A 23,126-nucleotide genomic window follows, 5' to 3' on the forward strand; every position below is an offset into this window, starting at 1 on the left:
ATCCAACTCCCAGTTATGAAGCAGAAACACCTGCTTGCTCCAAGCTGTATGTGGTCTAGTCCACAGAGTGACAGTGACAGAGAGCAGATGCTCTGAAAAAAAATGATGTTGCAGAGTACAAAGCACCATATGTTCAACAGCAAATGATTCACATCAGGGAGGAAGACAAACACTCATGCACATTGACCAAATGGAAAGGTTAATCTCTAAATCCCAGGCTCTAAATTGCCTCATGTGACGGAAGTCTTAGCCGTGTAATTCATATCATATCATATAATCTATACTGCATCCACAATTGAATAAGTCTGTTGTGGCCTGCCAGTAGAGCCGGATTTTCCTATAGGCTAACTAGGCTTCAGCCTAGGGCCTCAAGATCAAGAGGGGCCTACATTCAAATTGTTAGCAAAATTAAAATTACACTATTCTAAAAACAGTGAACACTAAAACGCTGAACCGAAAATAAGGAGAAATTCTACGCATATGACTAATAAACAAACATAGAAATGTATTGGTTAAGGTCGTTCCAGTGCCGCGGCAGTTGGGGAGCCCGCCCATGTTCCCGGCACCGGCGGTCGGGTGAGAGGCGCGGCCGCTCCCAGCTCCCAGTAGCCGCCCCGTCGATGCGGCCCCCTCGCCCCCACCAGCGGCCAGGCAGGTGAGGGCGAGGGGGCCGAGCCAGGCAGCTGAGCGCAGCGGGGAGGCAGCTGGCCTCACTGCCTTTGCCGCGGAGCAGAGCCGCCCTCCCACTTAAAAATGGGAGGTGAAAGGGCCTCATAAGTGGAATAGCCTAGGGCCTCTTTTCATCTAAATCCAGCACTGCCTGCCAGTTGCTAGCGGAGCTGGAGACATACTCGGACAGTGAGGATGTTGGGGAGGAACCCGGGCCAGTTCTGGAGTCTGGGGAAGGCTCTGATGGGTGCTCTGTGTCGGAGGCAGTGATGGGGCCAGGGCCCTCCGACATTTATCAGCTGCACTCGGAGTCAGAGATAAGTGGGGAAGAAGAACAGCTGGAGCCTGTTCTAGATGCGCCTATGCACAGAGCTGTCAGGAGAAGGGAACAACTCAGAAGAAAAGGCATAAGTGGACCAGTGGCGGTTTTCCATTTTTTTTTTACTATTGGTTCGCTCGCTTGCTTGCACAACATGTCTGCACATGCCAGCGGTGGGTTTCAAAAATTGTTGGAACCTACTCTGTGGGTGTGGCCTCCTTTGTGGGAGTGGCTTGCCACCCATGTGGCTGGATGGGAGTGGCTTGCCGCCCATGTGACCGAATGGGAGTGGCTTGCCGCACGTGTGACCGGATATGAAATTATGAATTAGTACTTAGGTCGGTCCAAGTAGCTATTCAGAAGTTAGTGGTTAGAAGCAATCGTAAAGCAAGATATGGAATTAAAACCAGAAATATTTTGTTGGCTATTTGAAAGGGAGTATAATATATATTTAATTTTACACATGGTAGCAGCTGCTGGAATTGTGTTTGCATAACAGTGGAAAAACAGAGATATGTAAATGAATAAATATTACAATGTGCAGGAATAAATAAATTGACAATTAAAATCAAGAAGGCTTTGAATACTTTTTCACGTGGGATTGGTTTTAGCAATTGCCAACTAACGGAAACAGAAATTAGAAATCCAAAAGTATGAAAGAAAACACCAATTATGTAAGGAAAGATCCCTAAAATGTATAAGGAACTATTACTAGATCATTATTAATGCGTAGATAACTGCAGGACATTACACACCCACCAGTGGTGGGTTTCAAAATTTTTTGGAACCTCTTCTGTAGGTTTGGCCTGCTTTCTGGGTCCACTGGTGGAACCTCTTCTAATCGGTTCGGTAGATTTGACGAACCGGTTCTACCAAATAGGTGTGAACTGGCAGGAACCCACCTCTGACACATGCGCAGAAGCAACCGGGCAGGTGGGCAGAGCTTCCCGCCATCGCCACTACCTGTTCGCCCGATCCAGGCCGAACCGGGAGCAACCTTCCTCTGAAGTGGATGCTGAATGCCCCCCCCCCCCATATGGAATAAATAGGAGCAAATGGGGAGTGGTGTTTGCAGGAGACAATTAGTTTGCTTATTATTGTGAAGATTTGCTTATCTCAGTTCCTGCCTCACAGAGTCTCCTTGCCAGGCAATGGTGGGATTCAGCAAGTTCGCAACACTTCGGAAGAACCGGTTGTTAACTTTCTGAGCAGTTTGGTGAACTGGTTGTTAGAAGAAATCATTAGGGCAGAGAGCCGGTTGTTAAATTATTTGAATCCCACCGCTGTTGCCAGTTATTTCATTTTATAGTGTTGCGACTGGAAGCTCTCAGCCTGGCAACTATCCAAGGACTGATAAGGTCTGTTTTTGCAATTAAATCTTGAAAGCCTTATTGCTGGGACTTTTCTGAATGTGAATGCCAGGAATTCACATTAACCTAATAAAAAGGGGTTTTTTGGGGGGACAAGGTGCCTGTTTCGTGATTTTGTTAAGCCTGGGTCACAACCAAGTCCGAGATCACAACCTAGGAAGTGAAGGCAGTGGTTGATTTCAAAAGCCCACATTGAGATTCATTTATATCTGTTCATTTGTTTAGTAAAACTGTTTCTAAGAAAATAATTTTCGAGCCACATGGTATTTTCAAGCCCATTCCTTGGCTCATTACACACAAACTTTTCTTATCAGTCTTGAACACTTTTGTCCTATCAAAAAAGTTTTAACTATTATCTTTTTTTAAAAAATGTACCAGTGATATCAAGTTAAAATAATTTAAGAATTAGGAAAAACTGTCTAACGGAACTTTATTAAAGTACAGTTTCCAAAATTATAACAATTATGTTTTTTTTTTTAAAAGAAACCATTAACTCACGTTCTTCAAGGTCATTTTCTATTTCAGCATCTTTGGCCTTATAGTAAGTGATTCCTCGGACAACGTTCTGCTGGGTGGGAGGCCTGCTCCTCACGTGAAGTTTTCTTGGTGAAACTGCTTTTGGATTCATTGCCCCTGTGGCTGGGAGGGCATAATGCAACGACTCAGCAGAGCTTAGATGCCGCGAAGCCGTTTCATCATGTACGAAAACATCTTCATATTTTTCCTTTAAGAAACCAAAATTGTTAAACTACAACTTTCTTAAACTTAGCTCAGGGGACACATCCATCAATTGGAAAACCTCCAAAAGCTCTTCCCATCCATTATCCTCTTTCGGTGGCAACCAGGGGTGGGTTTCAACCGGTTCGCAGTGGTCCCTGCGAACCGGTTGGTCGGCAAACCCGGAAGTAAGTAACTTCCGGGAACGGCGACTGGCCCACCCGCCGGCCCGCGCTCCTTACCCGGTTTTGATGAGTTCTGCGCTTCCACGCATGCGCAGGACGCATACAGCGCCTGCGCGATCCTTCAGGAGCAGCTGGAGCATCCCACGGACGCTAGTATGCATGCGTGCGCCGTGTGCGTGCATGAGGACGCCACCGGCCCCGTTCCAACCGAACCGGTTGGAACGGGGTGAGAAACCCACCCCTGGTGGCAACCCACATTGTCTAAAAGCCATCAGGAATAGGTTTGATCTAACTTCTCTTTGGAAGGGACATGAAGACAGCCTGTTGGGCATTTCCAATAAGCAAATTTTCTAATGGTTTGACATACTGGGATTTCTGAAGCAACTTACAACCACATTAAAAAGGATGCTTTTAGATATCTATCAATACCAATTAGTCCTAGAAATATAGTAAGGCAAATGGTATTACACCAAAGTAAAAAGTCTACTATTATTCACCAGCTGCAGTTTCTCAGAACTCTTTAGCAACACTGTGTTGTAGTAATTCAGTCGAACTATTCCCGAGGCTAGATTCTCCTATACTATCCTCTGTCTGCATTTAATGAGAAAAGTATTTCAATCACATTTTAGATCACTGTGTATCATATATATCGGGGAAATCAGAGCTGTACCAATGGATTAATGTGAACGATTTCTCTTTTTTCTAGACATCAAGAAAGATATCGACATTGATTAGATAAGGTTAAATAAAATGAAATCCAACTAAAGTAAGAATGGGGTACAATTTGTTGTGGATCCTTCTGACTTACAGCAGGTTGTTTTAACAACCACATGGCACCCGTATTAGAAATTACTTTTATCAGTTTAAGATGCTGCACAAATTCAATTCTCCTGAGCAAAAGCAACTTGTCCTAAAAATATTAAGGTTTGTTGGTATCCTCTTTTTCAATATTATTTTGTTTTAGGTTTGCTTTTTCTGTATTTTAAATTTTCTACTTGTGTTTCATAGGTCTGGAATCATAAATAAGTGAGAGGGTTTAGGGACTAAATGGCTGTGGTTTAATTCTCTGATAATCTGACAGCCATCTGTGACCAACATCTTCATAAGCTAAGTGACCTGCTAGATATTAGAATTCTGCTGTTTGATCTTTCATCCAAACTACTGTCTCATTGGATTATTTCATGGGAATCAGAGAAAGGTTATTGCAGACTGATTCTTTATCTAGGCGATTTTTCAAATTCCCTTTTGTGAAGAAATCTGAAAAGAAACTAATTCTTGATTAGTCTGATTTTGAGACAAACTATAGCTATGTGTTTCTCCAGGTGAGGCTGCTGCAAATTCACTTTGTTGGTGGTTAATTAAAGATGGTTTAATTATAAAATATAAAGTGTAAACTATAAAGCTTAAACTATAAAGCCACAATCCAGGCTTGGTTGGTCATTAGGCTCTCTTCCTTCTTGTTAAAGTTGTTAGAATATTTGTGAATCTCAATGGCTTCTCCATGCAACCATATATAAGTATTGTGGTTACTAGTAACCACAATACTTCTATATGGTATACTTTAAGACTTGTGGACTTCAACTCCTTGGCAACTTTAAGACTTGTGGACTTTAACTCCCAGAGTTCCTCAGCCAGCAAAGCTGTGCATGGCTTTAAACTGGATTTTATGTCCTTTATGTAGCAGTGCACATCCTGGTTTGTCAAGCTGTTCTAATCAACAATCCTTTCATGTTATTTTAATTGGGTATTAATACCATGTTTTGTGGGTCCAAGATAAACCTGGCAAAAATTGCAGGGGATAAAATAAACTAATGATGAGAATGGGCCTCTACTTTCCTGAGGTGATTGAAATATTTTTTTGGCCTTTTCTGATAGTTTATAAATGGTTATTTAAAAAGTTATTATTTTCAATAATTTATCAATTTGATCTGTAACTTTCTCAATATAAGAAAGAAAGACATTTCCCAGTGGGAGTGGGGTGTCTGTAGATGTATATTCAACGTTATTTTTATTGCTGGAGGACATGGCTTGCCTGATTCCCCTGGAAGAATATCCATTACCCTGTACGCATTAGTAAGATGGCTCAACTCATCTGATAATCTGCCAGCTCAAAGATACGTCTGGCAGAGGCACTAACATTTTTGATTATGCTTGCCTTTGGCGGGACTGATGGTTAGAATTTTTATGCAGATAGAAATGTGTGTTCATTGTCTTTCAACATAAGCCTTACTTTTCCTCGACTGGTCAAAATGTTCAAAAATACAAGTTGACTATATTGTCCAATCTCCATAGTAAACGGAATATTAGAGGGGATGTTATTTAGATCAGTGGTCTCCAACCTTGGCAACTTTAAGACCTGTGGACTTCAACTCCCAGAGTTCCTCAGCCAGCCAAGCTTTGCTGGCTGAGGAACTCTGGGAGTTGAAGTCCACAGGTCTTAAAGTTGCCAAGGTTGGAGACCACTGATTTAGATGGTCTAGAAATTCATTGTGCTCTTTCTCAACCTAACTCTAAATCACAAAGATATCGTCCACCTACAGAAACCCAAAGGGTGAGTTCAAAAGCACATAATCCAGTTACCCATTGCTCAAATTTCTCCTTTTTTAAAAAATTGCCTGTAATTGGACTAAATGGGCTCCTCACAGAACTGTAGATTTTAAAATGAGGGAAATGGAATTCTGACTTTATTTGTAAGGGATATTTCTAATGTTCATAGAGGGTGGGATAGAAATCTGATTGAGTTCTGTGCCTTACCTCTGGGAGTGTGTAAGCTGCTGCAGCATCCCTCTGCAATGAACTCTGGCTGTCAGCATGGCTGTTGGAAGGATTAATTGTGCTATCAATATCCACCTCCTGAAAACTTTCTTCTGCATTCTGTCTCTTCTGTTTATTGTCTTTAGTGAGGTTTCTAGATGTTTTCTGGAATATATTTCAAAATGAGAAAGTAAACATCATTTGTACCTGGAATACATTCAATACTTTATAATTCGTGTTGGGCAGAGAGGCAATGTAATATTAAGATCCTCTTGTTTCTGGGTTTTCTTTCTGCCTTCAATGGTTAGTTGCCTGGAATTTCCAGAAACAGGGAAAGAACCCAGTCCTGTCAATAGCTAGAAAAAGGAGGCATGTAATCACTTTCTCTTTAGTGTTTCAAAAATACACAAAGGTGTTAAATTTAGGGAAGCCGGTGAATATCACTGAAATGAAGCAGGACCAATTCAGTTCCACTCTACAACTGAAGGTAAGAGCCGAGGTAGCACAGTGGTTAAATGCAGCACTGCAGGCTACTTCAGCTGACTGCAGTTCGGCTGTTCAAATCTCACCTGCTCAGGGTTGACTCAGCCTTCCATCCTTCCGAGGTGGGTAAAATGAGGACCCGGATTGTTGTTGGGGGCGATATGCTGACTCTGTAAACCGCTTAGAGAGGGCTGAAAGCCCTATGAAGCGGTATATAAGTCTAACTGTTGTTGCTATTGCTACAACACCTGCTAGTATATTATCTTCCTTCTGCTCAAATTGTAACAGCAGCAGTTCAATACAATATACGCTTACATCTGCCCCAGTCTGGCAGTAAATGGCACATAATCATCTATTATTTCCAAGAGGACTCAAGCTCTATTTCTAAAAGGACACCAGATGTATCAACGGTTCCTTTAATTGTTAATTGTTCCTATGGGTCAAACAATGCAACGCCAGAATGTGGCATAGCATTCCTGACAACTGAAGCATCCCTGCATGCTGTTGCTTCCTAAATTCAGCATGCAATAACTGCCTAAAACCTTTCAACACATGTTCTCACTATGTCTTGGGGACTAGGAAGCCAAGCTAATTAACTACTGGCGCATCTCCTGCTACAAAGGAAACACAGCACAAACAACTTTGCAGCACTTCCCCTGGAGCTGCAGTGTAGGTGGTAATTTCCTATTGGCAGGATCTCCCACATTGATTAACCCCTTCTGGGATTTCCCATGGCCCATCTCTAGTGACCAACTGGAGTTCTTAAATTTGGACAGGCTGGAGGGGGGGTGATTGTCATTTTTGCCCCCTCCTGGCAACATGGGATGGTGGAATTCAGCCATGGGTTCATTTACCCAACATTTTAAAAAAAAGTCCTATTAAGTTTGCTACTAAAAGGCGTAAACCCAATGACTATGTAGAATTACCCAGTTCCACCACAAAATCGCGGAGGACAAAATCGCGCTCGACGAAAGCGCGCATTTGACGTCATCACAGCACGACGAAAACATCGCGCTGTGATCGAAAAATGTAAAAATAAAGCTAAAACCTTACCCTAACCCCCCCAAACCTAACCCTAAACCTAACCCTAAACCTAACCCTTAACCTAACCCTAAATCTAACCCTAAACCTAACCGTTAACGTAACGCTAAACCTAACGCTAACCCTTAACCTAACGCTAAACCTAACGCTAACGCTCTAAACCTAACCCTAACCCTTAACCTAACCCTAACCCTAACCCTTACCTTTATGTGAATCGGCTTGCTTTAATTTTAATTTTATTTCAATTTTTAATTTTTTTCGTCGCGCTGTGATGACGTCACATGCGCGCTTTCGTCGAGCGCGATTTTGTCCTCCGCGCTTTTGACGGGTCACGGAATTACCCAAAGGCTCAAACACACCCCATTATATTGTATATAACTAAACGTCTATCCCTCCTACAACGTACTTAACTGCAAAAACTTGATTGTGGCTTTAAAACAATCAAGGACCCTTGTAGCATTTTAACGAAAAAGAGCAATACTTTATCATGAAAGACAGTGTGTTTTCTATTTTGTCCCGTGGAGATGAATATTATATAATCGATGGGATGAAATGGCTTCTCTGAAAGGCTGCAGTTCCAATTCTAATGGAAGGCAGCACAATTACTTTTAGATGGGGGAGGGGGATGTACATCAGCCATCCTACTGTCAAAATTAACTCTTAAGAGAACGGTGGAGGGGAGGGGACACCTAAGGAAACAAGCAATTCTCTCCTTGAAATCTGGCCTGTTCTTTAAACTCCAAACTCTTCAGGGAACGCTAGTATATATCTTCAATCCCAGCTACAGTAAGATAAGAATACTGTACTGGTCTTCTATATTGTAACAACTAAACTATGAAACAATCTATCTTATGTTGTGACTGTGATTTTTAAAAAAAAATAAACATGTTGATATACAAGCCACTTTTCTTTTAAAGAAGAAAACGGTGGCCAAAGAGACTCACCTTAAATTCTGCTCCCAACCCAGACAGGACTCCAAAAACTGCTTTCTATTGGAAATCATCCTGTCTCTGGCTCCTTTTAGCCCAAAAAGTGCAATTTGAAGTAAGCACCACTTTCAGGAACAAAAATTTCACCCTTGCAATAATATTTAAACTATGTAAAATTTACATTTAGTTTACTATTCACAGTTATAGAATCATAGGGCTGGAAGGAATCTTGGAGGTCCTCTAGACCGACCCCCTGCCTGAGGCAGGATATCTTATTGTATTTTGGACAAATAGCTGTTCAAACCTTACTGAAGGCTTCCTGTGATGGACCATCCACTACTCAAAGGCTGGATTATTGCAACGTGCTCTACATGGGGCTACCCTTGAAAAGCGTTCGGAGACTGCAGTTAGTTCAGAATGCGGCCGCGCGAGCGATATTGGGTGTGCCGAGGTACACCCACGTTACACCTGTCCTTTGTGAGCTGCACTGGCTACCAATTGGTCTCCGGACTCAATTCAAGGTGTTGGTTATCACCTTTAAAGCCCTACATGGCTTAGGGCCAGGGTACCTTCGAGACCGCCTGCTGACATATACCTCCCAGCGGCCAGTAAGATCCCACAGATTGGGCCTCCTTCAGATGCCGTCAGCCAAACAGTGTCAGCTGGCGGGCCCTCAGAGGAGAGCCTTCTCTGTGGCTGCTCCGACCCTCTGGGACCAGCTACCCCCGGAGATCCGGACCATACCCACTCTCATGGCCTTCAGGAAAGCTGTAAAAACTTGGCTGTTCCAGCAGGCCTGGGGCTGTTGACTTCACTGTTGAGGTCCAGCCCTGATTAGAATGAATGTATGGGGGTGTTGCTGTTTTTAAACTGTTTTCTTTCATTGTTATGTGTTTTTTTCTTATATTTTTTTTTGTAAGCCGCCCGGAGTACTTCGGGATTGGGCGGCATATAAATATATTTAATAAATAAATAAATAAATACTCTGGGTATGATGCTGCAATTCAGTATATTGTTCCTATGCTAAAGCTCAGGTTACAATTCAATTTTATTAGGCTATGAGCTTACAAAAGCTGCCCATAAGTTGGAACGGAGTTTTACAGAGTCAGACTGTGGGTCTACCTAATTCATCTCCTATTCTTGCCACCATATCAAAGTTTAAATGAAAAATCAACAATTATCAGTGACACGAAAATTGGCAAAATACGTTTAAGCAGTGAAAGGAAGCATAATAGCTCCAAGACTGGACTTAAGCAGGATGCTGAACTCAAAAGCCATCCACATGGGGACCAGATAAACAGTGAGGGAGAGAATATCACAGTCAGCTATTCTTCAGACTTTATTCAACACAGAGATTGGCTAAAAGCCATGTGCTTCCCTAGAAGATCATAATAACTAGGCAGGCTCATATGGAAGCCAGCAATTTTCCATAGTGGCTTTGGGCTTTAAGGGGCATAAATAACACTTTGAATTAAACTGAGAACTGTATGTCAGTGTAGTTATTTTAATAATGGAGTAACATGATCCTCAAAGACATTTCCAGTTAACAATCTGGATGCTACATTCTGCACCAATTGTAAATTTCCAGATACTTTTCAAATTGTGCAAATTGTGCACAGTGCACATTGCAGTAACCTAACCCAGGTGGACATTAAGATATGAGTCACTGTGATCAGATCAGACATCTCTGGAAAAACACACACATCTAAATTGGGCACAGGTATTTCCAACCATAGCCAGTATCTCTTAATACCTCAGCATTGCCAATCTGGTGCCTTCTAGATAAATGAACCATTCCCTCTGACTGTGAATTGTGAGAATTGCTCCAACACATCTGGTACCAGACTGGGGAAGGCTGGCAAAAAAGTTCAAGGCCAATTCCCACCATAACAGATTGGATAGAGATTCCATTATGCTCAAATCTTAATTTATACCCATATATTTTCTGCAGCCAATTGCTGCACAATTGTCCAAAATTCAATTCAACCAGATGATTCAAATCATCAAAAGATGCCAAATATTAAGTGGCTACCTAGTTCCCACAGTAGGTCCAAATAAAACTATAATTAAAGACAAAATAAATTAAAAGGCAGGTATGCTCATACCCAGCATGGAAAAAAAACATCCGTTTTCTTATGTTCTACTATCTATCCATGATTGCACCACTGACAAATAGCAGTCAATCATTTCCCACCCATTTTCATTATGAATGAAGACATATAGTAAAGCTCACATAACATATACATACCTGATCACTTTTTTGTAAGAGGTAAAGCCCCTTAAAGAGGAAAAATAACCCAAACTGCCCCCTTTAAAATGCAGTCTACTCATCATCTAAGTGCCCTGCAAACCTCTAGTGCTTTTCTCTTAGATTCTCACTCCGAGGTATGAGAAGATGTAAAATTAGAATTTGATGTCAAATTTGAAATAGTTTCCCATTCATTATTAAGCCTGTTATTAATTGTATGATTTTTACTTAGTGAAAAAAAACAGTCATTTCATATTTATTCAGTTGTCAAATATGCTTTTAATAACCATACGGTCAGCAAAACTGAACCTGCTGAATTACTTCCAGATACTCTTGTACTTAAAAAATCCAGCAGCTTACAGAGGTGTCGCCTGTTTAAATTCTCACACTGAAAAACCTTTTAAAGGTCAACCTTAACTTTATCAAATTCCATATTTTGGCTTTGAAATATAGCTTTCGGTAGTTTCTATTACTAATAGTTTTGATTCTCAACATGTTAATCTACATAATTCTCCAATTCAGCATAATCTTACATACAGTATATCATTTTTTCCAGTCCACAATATAGATAATAAGTCAGAGGAAGTTTTTTCTGAAATGGGGCTGTAAACTTGTTTGATTTCTGCATATTTCTGCATAAAGAGAGGGTTAAGATAATCCCCAAAGAAGATGAAATTCATCTTACCTCTTCCAGTTTCTCCACACGTCCCACAAGTTTTGTTGTAACAGAATGCAGTTTTAGCAAGTCTAAACCATAGAAAGCATTTTCTAGCATCTCAATGACAGCTGCCAGCTGCAAAATAGATAGTAATGCTGTGATGATGGAACAGTTATATACTTTAGATTTGCTTCCTATTAATTAGCATACTTTGCATACAGTTTTGATGAAAGCAGTAAATGTAATAGCTCAACTGTGACAATCACAGGACAAGTAATCATAACTTCATCTAACCTGTTGCAGTGGATCTAAGGATCTAAGCAACTAAACACCAGTAAAGAAACAATATTATTTATTTCAATATCTTTAAGAGTAATATGATCCATAACATAAAAATCACAATTTCTTGCTTTTCACATAGAATATTTCTATCCATTATCTACCACAGCACCACTCGGCTGCTACAGCTTCAGGGCTACTGCCCTGCCACAGCCAGTCATGGTCACACGGTCGTCCTTTCCAAAGCTCCCTGCCAGTTGTCCATAAGCAAAGTCTTTGCCTGTGGAAGATGACAGGGAGCATTGGCAACTGGGAAGGGTCGCAAATGGCTTAGGTAAGTCTTCCCCACTCATGAAACTTCCTCAGCCCTTCTTCACTTGCACTGTGCCAGCTACTCATGCTTCCCATTGCACCCTGCTTGATCTGTGCTGCCCCTCTCGCATACGCCTTTCCTGACCACATTGCAACCCTGAATGCCTTCCCTAAACCACATGGAATCTTTTGCACATCCCTACACACCCTCCTTGACCCACGCTGCAACCCCATGTGCCTTCCCTGACCTGTGTGGGACCCCTCACACATCTCCGCTCACCCTCCCTGACGTGCGCAGCATCTCTTGCACATTTCCGCATAAACTTTTCAGCCTGCATTGCGCCTCCGCAAACCCTTCCCAATCCACACTGCACACATGGTTTTATACACTTATAAAAATAGAGAGGAGTGCCTTTCTATTATTTTTAAAAAAATAAATACTTGATCTACTTGATTACCCTATGAAGGAGACCAGATCAAGAAACTGACTCCATAGGAAGACTAGAACTATAAATTATTGACATATATAGAATCCTGCAAATCTGAAAGGTAAAGTATTTTATCTTTCCTCCCTTTTATAACCTTCTGAGTCAAAAAGGAGCCAGCCTGAGCTCCTTCCAAGTATTAAGTCCTCTGCCAGGGTTCAACAAATGGTTCCAACTCAGTGAAGCGGTTGACGTGATGTGCCAGTGCCTGGAGGCTGTCCGGGTCTGGATGGGGGTTAACAAGCTTGTGCTCAATCCAGACAAGACCGAGTGGCTGTTGTGTTTCCCTCCCAAAAATTTGGTTAGTATTCCATCACTAAGGCTGGGGGGGGGTGAAATTCTACGCCCCTCAGACAGGGTTCGCAATTTGGGAGTCCTCCTGGACCCACAGCTGACCTTAGAACATCATTTGTCGGCTGTGACCAGGGGGGCATTTGCCCAGGTTCGCCTGGTGCACCAATTACGTCCCTACCTGAACCGGGAGGCACTCGCAACAGTCACTCACGCCCTCATGACCTCAAGATTGGACTACTGCAATGTGCTCTACATGGGGCAGCCCTTGAAGAGCATTCGGAGACTTCAGCTCGTCCAGAATGCAGCCGCGCGAGCGATCGTGGGTGCACCTCGGTACACCCACGTTACACCTATTTTCCGCGAGCTGCACTGGTTACCGATTGGTCTCCGGATACGCTTCAAGGTGCTAGTCGTCACTTATAAAGCCCTTCATGGTATTGGACCTGGGTACTTGAGAGACCGCCTGCTGCCAATTACCTCCCAAAGACCCATTAGATCACACAGGGCTGGCCTCCTCCGGGTTCCGTCTACTAGCCAATGTCATCTGGCTACTACCCGGGGGAGGGCCTTCTCTGTGGCAGCTCCGGCCCTTTGGAACGAACTCCCCGCAGAGATTCGGACCCTCACCTCTCTCCAGGCCTTCCGAAAAGCCGTTAAAACCTGGCTGTGTCGGCAGGCCTGGGGTTGATGAGTTCCCTTCCCCCCTCAATTTGTGTGGCTGTTGGTTGTTTTTAAATGCCTGTATTTGTAGTTTTTTGTGTTCCCTTTCCCTCCTTGGGTTTGTGCGCTGCCCTGAGTCCCGCTGGGAATAGGGTGGCATATAAATAAAATGAAACCTAAACCTAAACCTTCTGCCCTTGTTGTTTCTATGATGGTTTCTGAATAATCTCTTCAGGGCCGTTTCCATGGCTCTCTCCTTCCATCTCACATTTCTGATCTGGTAGAGCATATATGCATCTTGTTTTCCAGATATTTAATTAGTTTTGATTAATCGAATTTATTCTGAAATTCTTGGGTTTGTACATAGTTCATACATTAATCTTCTAGCCTTATAATTGGTTGCTCTCTTTTCAATGCAGATATGATCCAGCTATGACAATTTAAATTTTCAAAACCAGAAAATATTGCACAGTAACGTTTCTTGCGTTCCAAAAATATTTGGAGTACAATAAGAAGCTCTTTTATGAACATGCAGTTTACACAACAGCTGGAAAAAATTATATTAAAATAAGAACGGGCTCTTCTCTGCCACCTCCATCAATTCCTTCTTTAAGCTAGACAAATTAATAATAATTAAAATATGAAATCACATTGAGAAGTGTTGAAGATAAATTGCTTTGAACTGGGTTTGGCAGAGGCACATCCTGAATGGCCTAGTTCTGAGAATCCTCAGCTTGAGTTCTAGAGCCAATTATAATCTTCTTTAAAGAGTCTTTTGAAATGGCCCACTGAAAATTGAAGGAGGCTATCTGAAAATTACAGATGAAAAAAATTTTTTTGCCAGATATTGTTGCCTATGTAATATTGCACCTGAAACAGCTGCTTTGGTTGCCTTTTTTTTTATTAGCCATGATTGAATGTGCCAGATTCAAAGCTCTAAACAACTTGGGAACCAGGATTTGAAGGGAGATACCTGCCCAAACTTATTATTTTATTTATTTATTATTAAAATTTATATGCCGCTCAATCCCGAAGGACTCTGGTAGAATAGAGAAACCCTTGTCATCATTCTACCATCAGAGGAAGTATATGCTGTGAATTATGCTGTGTGAAAAAATTACAGCCCCGTCACCTTATTCTTAACAAGGTTCCACCACAAAACCGTGTTCGACTAAACCGCGCTCGACGAAACCACGTAGCTGACGTCATCAACAGCGCGACAACAGCGCGAAGACAGAAGCACGCCGTAAATGCTAAACCTAAAATTAACTCCTAAACCTAAACCTAACCCCCCTAAACCTAATCCTAAACCTAACCCTAAACCTAACCCTAAACCTAACCCTAACCCTTAACCTAACCCTAAACCTAAACCTAACCCTAACCCTTAACCTAACCCTAAAGCTAACCCTAAAGCTAACCCTAAACCTAACCCTTACCTTAAGTTAAATCGGCTTGCTTTCAAAGCGCTATTTAAAGTGCCCTTCTTTCGCCACGCTTGCTGTTGTCGCGCTGTTGATAACGTCAGCTACGTGGTTTCGTCAAGCGCGGTTTAGTCGGGCGCGGTTTTGTCGTGCCACGTCTTAACAATACACAAATCTCACCTTTCAATGACCTAGACTGCTCACTCCTGGAAAGGCAGGAAGCAGTGGCACCAGTAGAGTCAAAAAAGGGATAATGGCAGGGAGAAATGAAGTGGTATTTTAGGGAGCACAAAGTAATCCAGGAAAATCTCATAGCAACATGGCAGAGAACCTGCTCCACACGCACACAGAGGCTCCAGATTCAATCATTGCTGAACCTTGACCAGTAAAGGCCTCTCCCTGGGACTTGAGCAGTGGATAAAATTGGTGGAATCAGCAAATTGTAGGTGAAAAAAGAGAAACAGAGAGCTTATGAGAAGGAAAAGTTTGAAGGCAGATTTAAAAAAAAAAATCTGAAAGAAAAGTCACTGGGAATAAGAAATGATACTAAATTATGTCTGGGTTGGCGGAAATACCATCCCAAGGAAACATAAACTGAGATTCAAAATAGACACACCAACAACGATAGAAAAAGAAAGGGAGAGAGGAGGAGAGAATGAAAGGAAGACGGGGGAAAGAAGAAAGAGGTAAGGAGAGGAGGATGGAAAGGAGAGAAAGAGGAGGAGAGAGGGTAGAAAGGGGAAGAGGAAGAGCAGGAGTAGGAGAAAGGTACGGGAAGAAGGAAGGGGAAGGAGAGGAGGAAGGAGGAAAGTAGAGAAGGGAGGGAGGGAGAAAGGAAAGGGAAAGGAAAGGAGGATGGAAGGGAGAGAAAAGGAAGGAGAAAGGGTAGGAAGGGAAAGAGGAAGAGCAGGAGCAAAGGAGAGGTAAGGGAAGATGGAAGGGGAAGGAGAGGAGGAAGGAAGAAAGTAGAGAAGGGAGAGAGGGTGAAAAGAAAGAGGTAAGGAGAGGAGGATGGAAACGAGAGAAAGAGGAGGAGAGAGGGTAGGAAGGGGAAGAGGAAGAGCAGGAGAAAGGTACAGGAAGAAGGAAGGGAAAGGAGAGTAGGAAGGAAGAAAGTAGAGAAGGGAGGGAGGGAGAAAAGAAAGGGAAAATAAGGTGGTGTTACAACAGGAGGAAGGGATGGTAAACAAAGCAACCCAAACTGTATATTATAACCTATTAAATGAAATAATAAATGTATAAGAATGATAAATGTTAAAACACCTGTAACCAAACGACATGCTGTATGTGATGATGGGGTTTTTTTGTGTTTTTTTTTCATTGTTGTGTGTATGTGTTGTCTATGTAATAAAAATAAAAAAAAATTATTAAAAAAAAAGTGACTGTGAACCTTCCGGGTCTATCTCCTAATTCTGAATTCAAAACACATATTCCGTGCACAGAATGATAATACTACTTACATACACACACAGAACGACTTTTCATGCTTTATTATATTACCAGGGGATGGCAAACCACTATTATCAGTGGCAGATTCAAATCAAGAATAACTTTATTCATAGTTCAGGATAATCATGATCCCCTATGTGGTACCATAAAATCAAAGCATATCCAGTATCACACTGAAATGTTTTTGGACCAAATGGAAATTTAATTATATAATTTCAAATAACACATGCTGATTTCAGAAGTCACTGTAGGATGTAACAAGCCGCTATCCCAGCACAGATTCCCCAGTATGCTGTTCTTCTGGTGTGTAAAGACTAGAATTCAGTTGTGACCCTCTCAATCATCCATAACATTGCAGAAAGTTATCACCCAGCCCTCTCCCAGACAAATGAAATATCCTAGGAAATGTTGAAAAGGCAGAATATTATAATTCCCTGGATGTGAAAGGGAGAAACATTTTAAAGAGAAACTTCCTGCAGCTTCCTGCCTCCCCCCTTTTGTCAATGGGCCATTAAGAAGGCCAAGCTAGTCCCTTTCTATAATAAAGAGTTCTCCACTTCAGCTCCAGGGGGATGGGATTAAAGCATGATAATATTGGCCCTTTACTCAACTGGCCACATGGCATCTGAGAACTCAACCAAAACTGAATTCAAAACACTGCCCCTACATGGCCCCATGGGAGTCTGACAACCAATCAGAATACATTTCTTACACAGGAACAGGAAACAGAGAGGTGGGACTGAACAGGTTATAAAAAGCCTAGCAAGCCCCTTCCTCAGCCCTTCTCTTCTTCTCCACCAACATTGAAGCATGTGATCACCTTTTCTGTTCAGGGCTCAAGCCATGTGGTCCTGTCCATCAATAAACCATCTTTCCAAGCAGCCTCCATGTTTCCAGTGTCTTTTTCCCCATTTGGAGCCAAACCCAGAAGGACATTTTTTTTATCAACATGAAAGTGTAATAGTCACACATTATAAATGTATTGCTTTGAACATTTGCAAAAGCAATAATACTGCTGCAGCAGCTTTTTATTCAGCCTGTACAGTCTAAAATCAAACTGCATAATGCAGACAGGAAAACTACCATGCTTTAAAATCCCCTGGTCTACTATGGCAACAACAGCTTAGTGCAAACATTTTGCTTTCACATAGTTCTAAGGATTAGGAGGAGAACTGGTCAGCAACACTAGACTAGCATTTGAAGCAACAGGTACACTTATTAATTTTAATTTCCCAGAACAAATAGGAAGAAACAGGTACTCTTCAACACTCCAAACTCCAATGTTCTGAAACTCAATTTCTTGTCTTAGTTGTCAATGCAACCTACTACCAAGTTAAAAAAAAAAGGGGGGGGGTTCAATAGTTGTATAAACGTATTATGTAAGGAGCCAATATTTTTGACAGATGCTTTTCATTTAAATGAAACAAGTCTTCCAAGTAATGTATTTAAAACCAACTGGACTTCTACAAACACAGGAAAGAAGTGAGTGAGGCTGATTATAATGCATCTAACAGCATGTGTCCACAACTAAAGAAGAGCTTTCCAAGTTCTGTTTCCAGGTTCCCAAAAGCCAAAATACTGCACTGGCAATCTGAAAGGCAGCTACTATTGCCAATCTTCCTTTGAATGGATCTAAACTCTTCCAGAGTTTGCTTTCTTTTCATACAAATAATCATGAAGTCCACTTTCTCGTCAATGCCTCTAAGTGTGGCATAGAATAGGGTGATTCCCGTTTTCTTTTGAGAAATCTTTTCTCTGCGGAGAGCTTATTGTTTTGCCTATATAGGCTCTGAAGCCAGGATAGCGTAGGACCACCAGTTTTGAAATTGCATCGTCTCAGTTGCCCCCCCACCCCCCGCAGCAAACCTCAACCAAACGTAGCTGAGACAAATCCCTAGGATTTGTACATGGCTGCATGGGAGTCTCACAACAGCCAATAGAATACATGTTCTTGCACAGGAACAGGAAGCTCAAGTCCAAAATCCAAGAGAAATACTCCCCACCCCACTCTGAACTCCATGTGGTGAGCTGCCCAGAAACACATATGTTTGGTGGTTCTACTTAATGAATAAATGGACCTTCTTTCCAATCAGCCTCCAGCAGTGGGATATGACAGGTACGCCCCGGGTATTGTTCCGCTACGGTGCTCTGGAGGGCCCACCTGTTTGCCCTTCTTACCTGTATTTGAGCTGATCGGGTTTTCGCACACGCGCACAGAGCGTACGGCACCTGCGTGACGCTCTGCTGAGTAGCTGGAGCGTCGCGGGTGGTAAGTATGCATATGCACGCTGCATGTGTGCAGGTAAACAAGGTTCACCGACAAAAGGGCGACCAACAAAAGCGTGCCCGACTGAACCGCGGTGACAAAACCGTGAGTTCTAAAGCACTCCGACGAATTAGTGCTGAATCGCGCCGACAACAGTGCGGTGACAGAAGCGCGCTGTAAACCTACACCTAACCCTAACCCTAACCCTAACCCTAAACGTAACGCTAACCCTAAACCTAACCCTAAACCTAACCCTAAACCTAACCCTAAACCTAAACCTAACCCTAAACCTAACCCTAAACCTAACCCTAAACCTAACCCTAAACCTAACCCTAAACCTAACCCTTACCTTAACTTAAATCACCCTTCTATTGCTGCGCTGTTGTCGCCCCGTTGATGACATCGCGGTTTTAGCGGCGCGGTTTTGGCGGCACGGTTTTGTCATGCACGCTTTTGTCGGGTCACGGGTAAACAAGGGTTTCTTAGCACATGAATTGAAACACAGTTAACGTCTCTCAAGTTCAGAAGTCCAAAGATTACCCATCACGAGCATAGATGGAGAAGCGAAACCCAAGTCTGCCATTTGCCTCTTCTATCTGGTGCGGAGGACTTGTCCGCTATTCTCTGCAGTGGTGACCCATTAAGAAGGTTCTAAGATGCAGAGTATAATTCTGTTTCTTTTGCTGCCAAGAGACATTTATTCAATTGGGAAATGGGGAGAAGAGCATTTAGGATTAATGGGAGACTTATTCTCAAACTTGGGGATCCAGCAAGTGCCGGCTTCAGTCCATATAATACACAAGGGACAGCTTAGCATTCCTCTAATCAAGGGAAAACCATCCTTCCAAATGTTTATATTTTTAGTTCTAAAGAGGCTCTTTCTGAGGAATAGATAACTGACAAACGAGGGAAAAAGTTTAAAAATAGGTGGAGTAAGTATGAGATAAATTATTTTTGCATTAACAGATCATTGTTATAGGGAAAGGCATAACAGTACAGTTATGCCTTAAAGAAACTACATCAGTGTTTCTCAACCTTGGCAACTTGAAGATGTCCGGACTTCAACTCCCAGAATTCCCCAGCCAGCGAATGCTGGCTGGGGAATTCTGGGAGTTGAAGTCCGGACATCTTCAAGTTGCCAAGGTTGAGAAACACTGTGCTAGATTGAGTTGGAGGGTAGAGGCATTCGCTGGCTGGGGAATTCTGGGAGTTGAAGTCCGGACATCTTCAAGTTGCCAAGGTTGAGAAACACTGTGCTAGATTGAGTTGGAGGGTAGAGGCATTCGCTGGCTGGGGAATTCTGGGAGTTGAAGTCCGGACATCTTCAAGTTGCCAAGGTTGAGAAACACTGTGCTAGATTGAGTTGGAGGGTAGAGGCATTCGCTGGCTGGGGAATTCTGGGAATTGAAGTCCAGTCATCTTCAAGTTGCCAAGGTTGAGAAACACTGAACTACATAGTCACCAAAAGTTTGGGGAATTTATATTATTTGCCAACAGAATGGTAAAATAAGGAAAGGATGTTGGAGTAGGTTTTCATAAGGTTCTTCCAGTGACGCTTTCAGAGATAGAATATTGTCCCATGTCACTTGACTACTCTGTTGAAATAGATGCTAGCTGGTCAAATTGTTAAAAGGATTACAGTTTATCTGAGGCTGCTCACATTTGGAAGGGCTGATGGCTCAGGTTTCGTCATGCCCTTCAAGGACATCGTTGCTCCAGGAACTATAACAATGATCTCCAGTTACGTTTTGGACAGCTAAACACTTGTAAGCAGAAAATAAAGCAATGCAGCCATTGCCAGAACAAGTACGTGAAGCTGGTTGCTGCCTGCATTTTTGGCTCAGCCTTGTAGAACAGGCTTTCTTTTCCCTAACAGGATAATTCAAGGGAATTTCATGACCCGTCAAAACCGCGGTCCACAAAACCGCGCTCGACGAAAGCGCGTACTTGACGTCATCACAGCGCGACAAAAAAAAATTAGAAATTGAAATAAAAATAAAATTAAAGCAAGCCGATTCACATAAAGGTAAGGGTTAGGTTTAGGGTTAGGGTTAGGGTTAGGTTAAGGGTTAGGTTTAGAGCGTTAGGGTTACGTTTAGCGTTAGGTTAAGGGTTAGCGTTAGGTTTAGCGTTAGGTTAAGGGTTAGGGTTAGGTTTAGGGTTAGGTTAAGGGTTAGGTTTAGGGTTAGGTTTAGGGTTAGGTTAAGGGTTAGGGTTAGGGTTAGGTTTCGGGGGGTTAGGGTAAGGTTTTCGCTTTAATTTTACATTTATCGATCACAGCGCGATGTTTTCGTCGCGCTGTGATGACGTCACATACGCGCTTTCGTCGAGCGCGCTTTTGTCTACCGCGGTTTTGTGGTGGAACCGGGAATTTAAGCAGTCACCTGGAGGATCTGGTCCCAAGGTGACAGCAACTGGACTGCAAACCAGATAAAGCAAAAACACTGAACGAACCCTCTGTTTTCAGAGTCTGTACCAGATGTGGAAAATGACAGCTCAAGGGACAGCCACTGCTTTTTATGCTGGGTTTAGACTTCACTAAATGGGGCTGTTGCCTCCTAATGCCAATAGCAATTCAATAGGTTCCACTGACGTGATCCAGTAACACAATTCTTAAGAGTTGTAATATTTCCAAGTTTGTAGCTGTTAGGAAAAAACATGCTAATGTAGCATGTGATCTTGCAAATCAAGATTAGAAAGAAGATGCTGTTGGCCAGTTCTTTTTCAAAATCAGATTTTATTTCCAGCTGAGAAAGGCAGGGTATATTAAAAATGCATTCTGATTTTTTTCCCCCCAGAAATATTCTTTTTCCTGCCTTACCCCTTGCGGTTCATCACAGACCTGCTGCCTCAATCAATCCCTCACTGCCACGTACATGATCTCCTTCAGCAGATAATTTCCCACAAGAAATTTGTGATGAAATCAAGTATAATGTAAACTGAGCTAAAATTCATGCTGAAACCTTTTTGCAGCCAAGAAGTATAAAATGTTTAGATAAAGAGAAGCATATCCACATAGAACTGATCAGTACACGATTCATATTCATTAATGATACATCGTGGATAATCCAAAGCCCAATATTTATCTATACATATATTTAAATAATAATTTAGCTCAGATATAGGAATAATTTAGCTCAGATATTGATCATGGAAAGAGGATATACGCTCATGACTTATCTTTGAATGGCATTTCAATTCAAGATCTTATGAGAGCCAATGTACTGGAATGGTTGCAATGTTGAATTGCAAACGAAGAGATGCAGTTTAAATTCTACTGAGTCTTGAAGCTTTCCGGGTGCAAATAAATTTGGGAAAGATAACTACATACAACATCCTGATCTCCTTTAGAAAAAAAAGCAGGATAATTGTCCTAAAGTCTGGGATTCATATCTCAGTTTAATATACCATCCTTTCTGATCTGCCATGTTCAGGATTGGACAACCCGCACACTCTCAGCCCATGTTGGCCAGGAATTCTGCTCCCCAGTGTAAATTCAGATTGGGAAAGGGAGTAATACATTATAACATAGTAATACATATATATTCCCTTGTCTGTACCCCCTTCCCTGATTGAATTGTGAGCCGCCCTGAGTCCCCTTCGGGGAAAAGGGCGGCATACAAATGTAATAAATCAAATCAAATCAATAACAGTTCTTAGAATGAAGCCCCTTAATTACCGGCATTTTTTTTGCAGTGTACCCATCTCTCTTGTCCTTCCCTCAGAAATAAGTTTGTGCAGTTTGAGAATAATTCTCTTTTGTTTACCTTTGGAGGGCCATGCCTTAAGATGGCAGTACTTATTCCATTGTGACACTGAAGCTGCCATGATTGCTCTGACAGATGATTTTTGCAACAAGCAGAAGTTACAGGGAGTAACACTCTGCTAATTCTGCTGGATTTCTCAGCCACTTTTACTGCTATTGTCCATGGTATCCTTCTGGACCATCTGCTCTTGGCTGTGGATCGGAGGCACTGTGCTCAAGTTTTTGTTCCTGTTGGATGGCTAATTCCAGAACGACGTGTTGCTGGACTGATTTTTGAACTAGAGGGTTTTCCAGGATTGTGATTTTTCATTTATTTATTTTTCTTTCTGATAATGTGAAATCTGATCAATAAGCTGATGATACCCAGCTCCATTTCTCAGTTTCAACTGATTCAGTCGAGGCTTGGCATTGGAAGGAATAATATTAATGTTTACCAATAATGAGGATTATGAAACGAAGCTCAATCCAATGGGCAGATTCTGAGTGTTGGCTCTGATCTATCTGCTCCTTTTATTTTTGGATAGATTTGAATCTTGACCCTCAAACTAATGTTTCACCAAGGCATAAAATAATTACATCCAGTTTAAAATGGTAGCAATTGTCTTTAGAGCTTGAGAATTGGATGCTAAAGAACATCTTCTGATGTCCTGAGACTTTGGAGTTTGCATCTCAAGAAATGTTTGAAATTCTGGGGTTCCCCCCTTTTAATGCTAATCGTTCCTCTGGAATGATCTCCCCGTGGAGATCCGGATCCTTACTACCCTTCCGGCCTTCCGCAAAGCGGTTAAGACCTGGCTGTTCCCGCAGGCCTGGGGCTGTTC

General features: G+C 42.1%; 1 protein-coding gene across 1 annotated transcript in view; it reads right to left on the bottom strand.

Moving 5' to 3' along the window:
* OLFML2B (olfactomedin like 2B) overlaps window positions 1–23,126 on the bottom strand; it is a 44,855-nt gene that overhangs the window by 12,914 nt on the left and 8,815 nt on the right. Inside the window, exons 3-5 of the mRNA XM_032226356.1 lie at window positions 11,401–11,508; window positions 6,015–6,179; window positions 2,857–3,082 (exon numbers count right to left, since the gene is read on the bottom strand). Coding sequence (XP_032082247.1) covers window positions 2,857–3,082; window positions 6,015–6,179; window positions 11,401–11,508 — 499 coding nt within the window. The remainder of the gene's footprint in view (window positions 1–2,856; window positions 3,083–6,014; window positions 6,180–11,400; window positions 11,509–23,126) is intronic.

The sequence above is a fragment of the Thamnophis elegans genome, chromosome 11 (genome assembly GCF_009769535.1).
Source record: "Thamnophis elegans isolate rThaEle1 chromosome 11, rThaEle1.pri, whole genome shotgun sequence".
Lineage (NCBI taxonomy): Eukaryota > Metazoa > Chordata > Lepidosauria > Squamata > Colubridae > Thamnophis > Thamnophis elegans.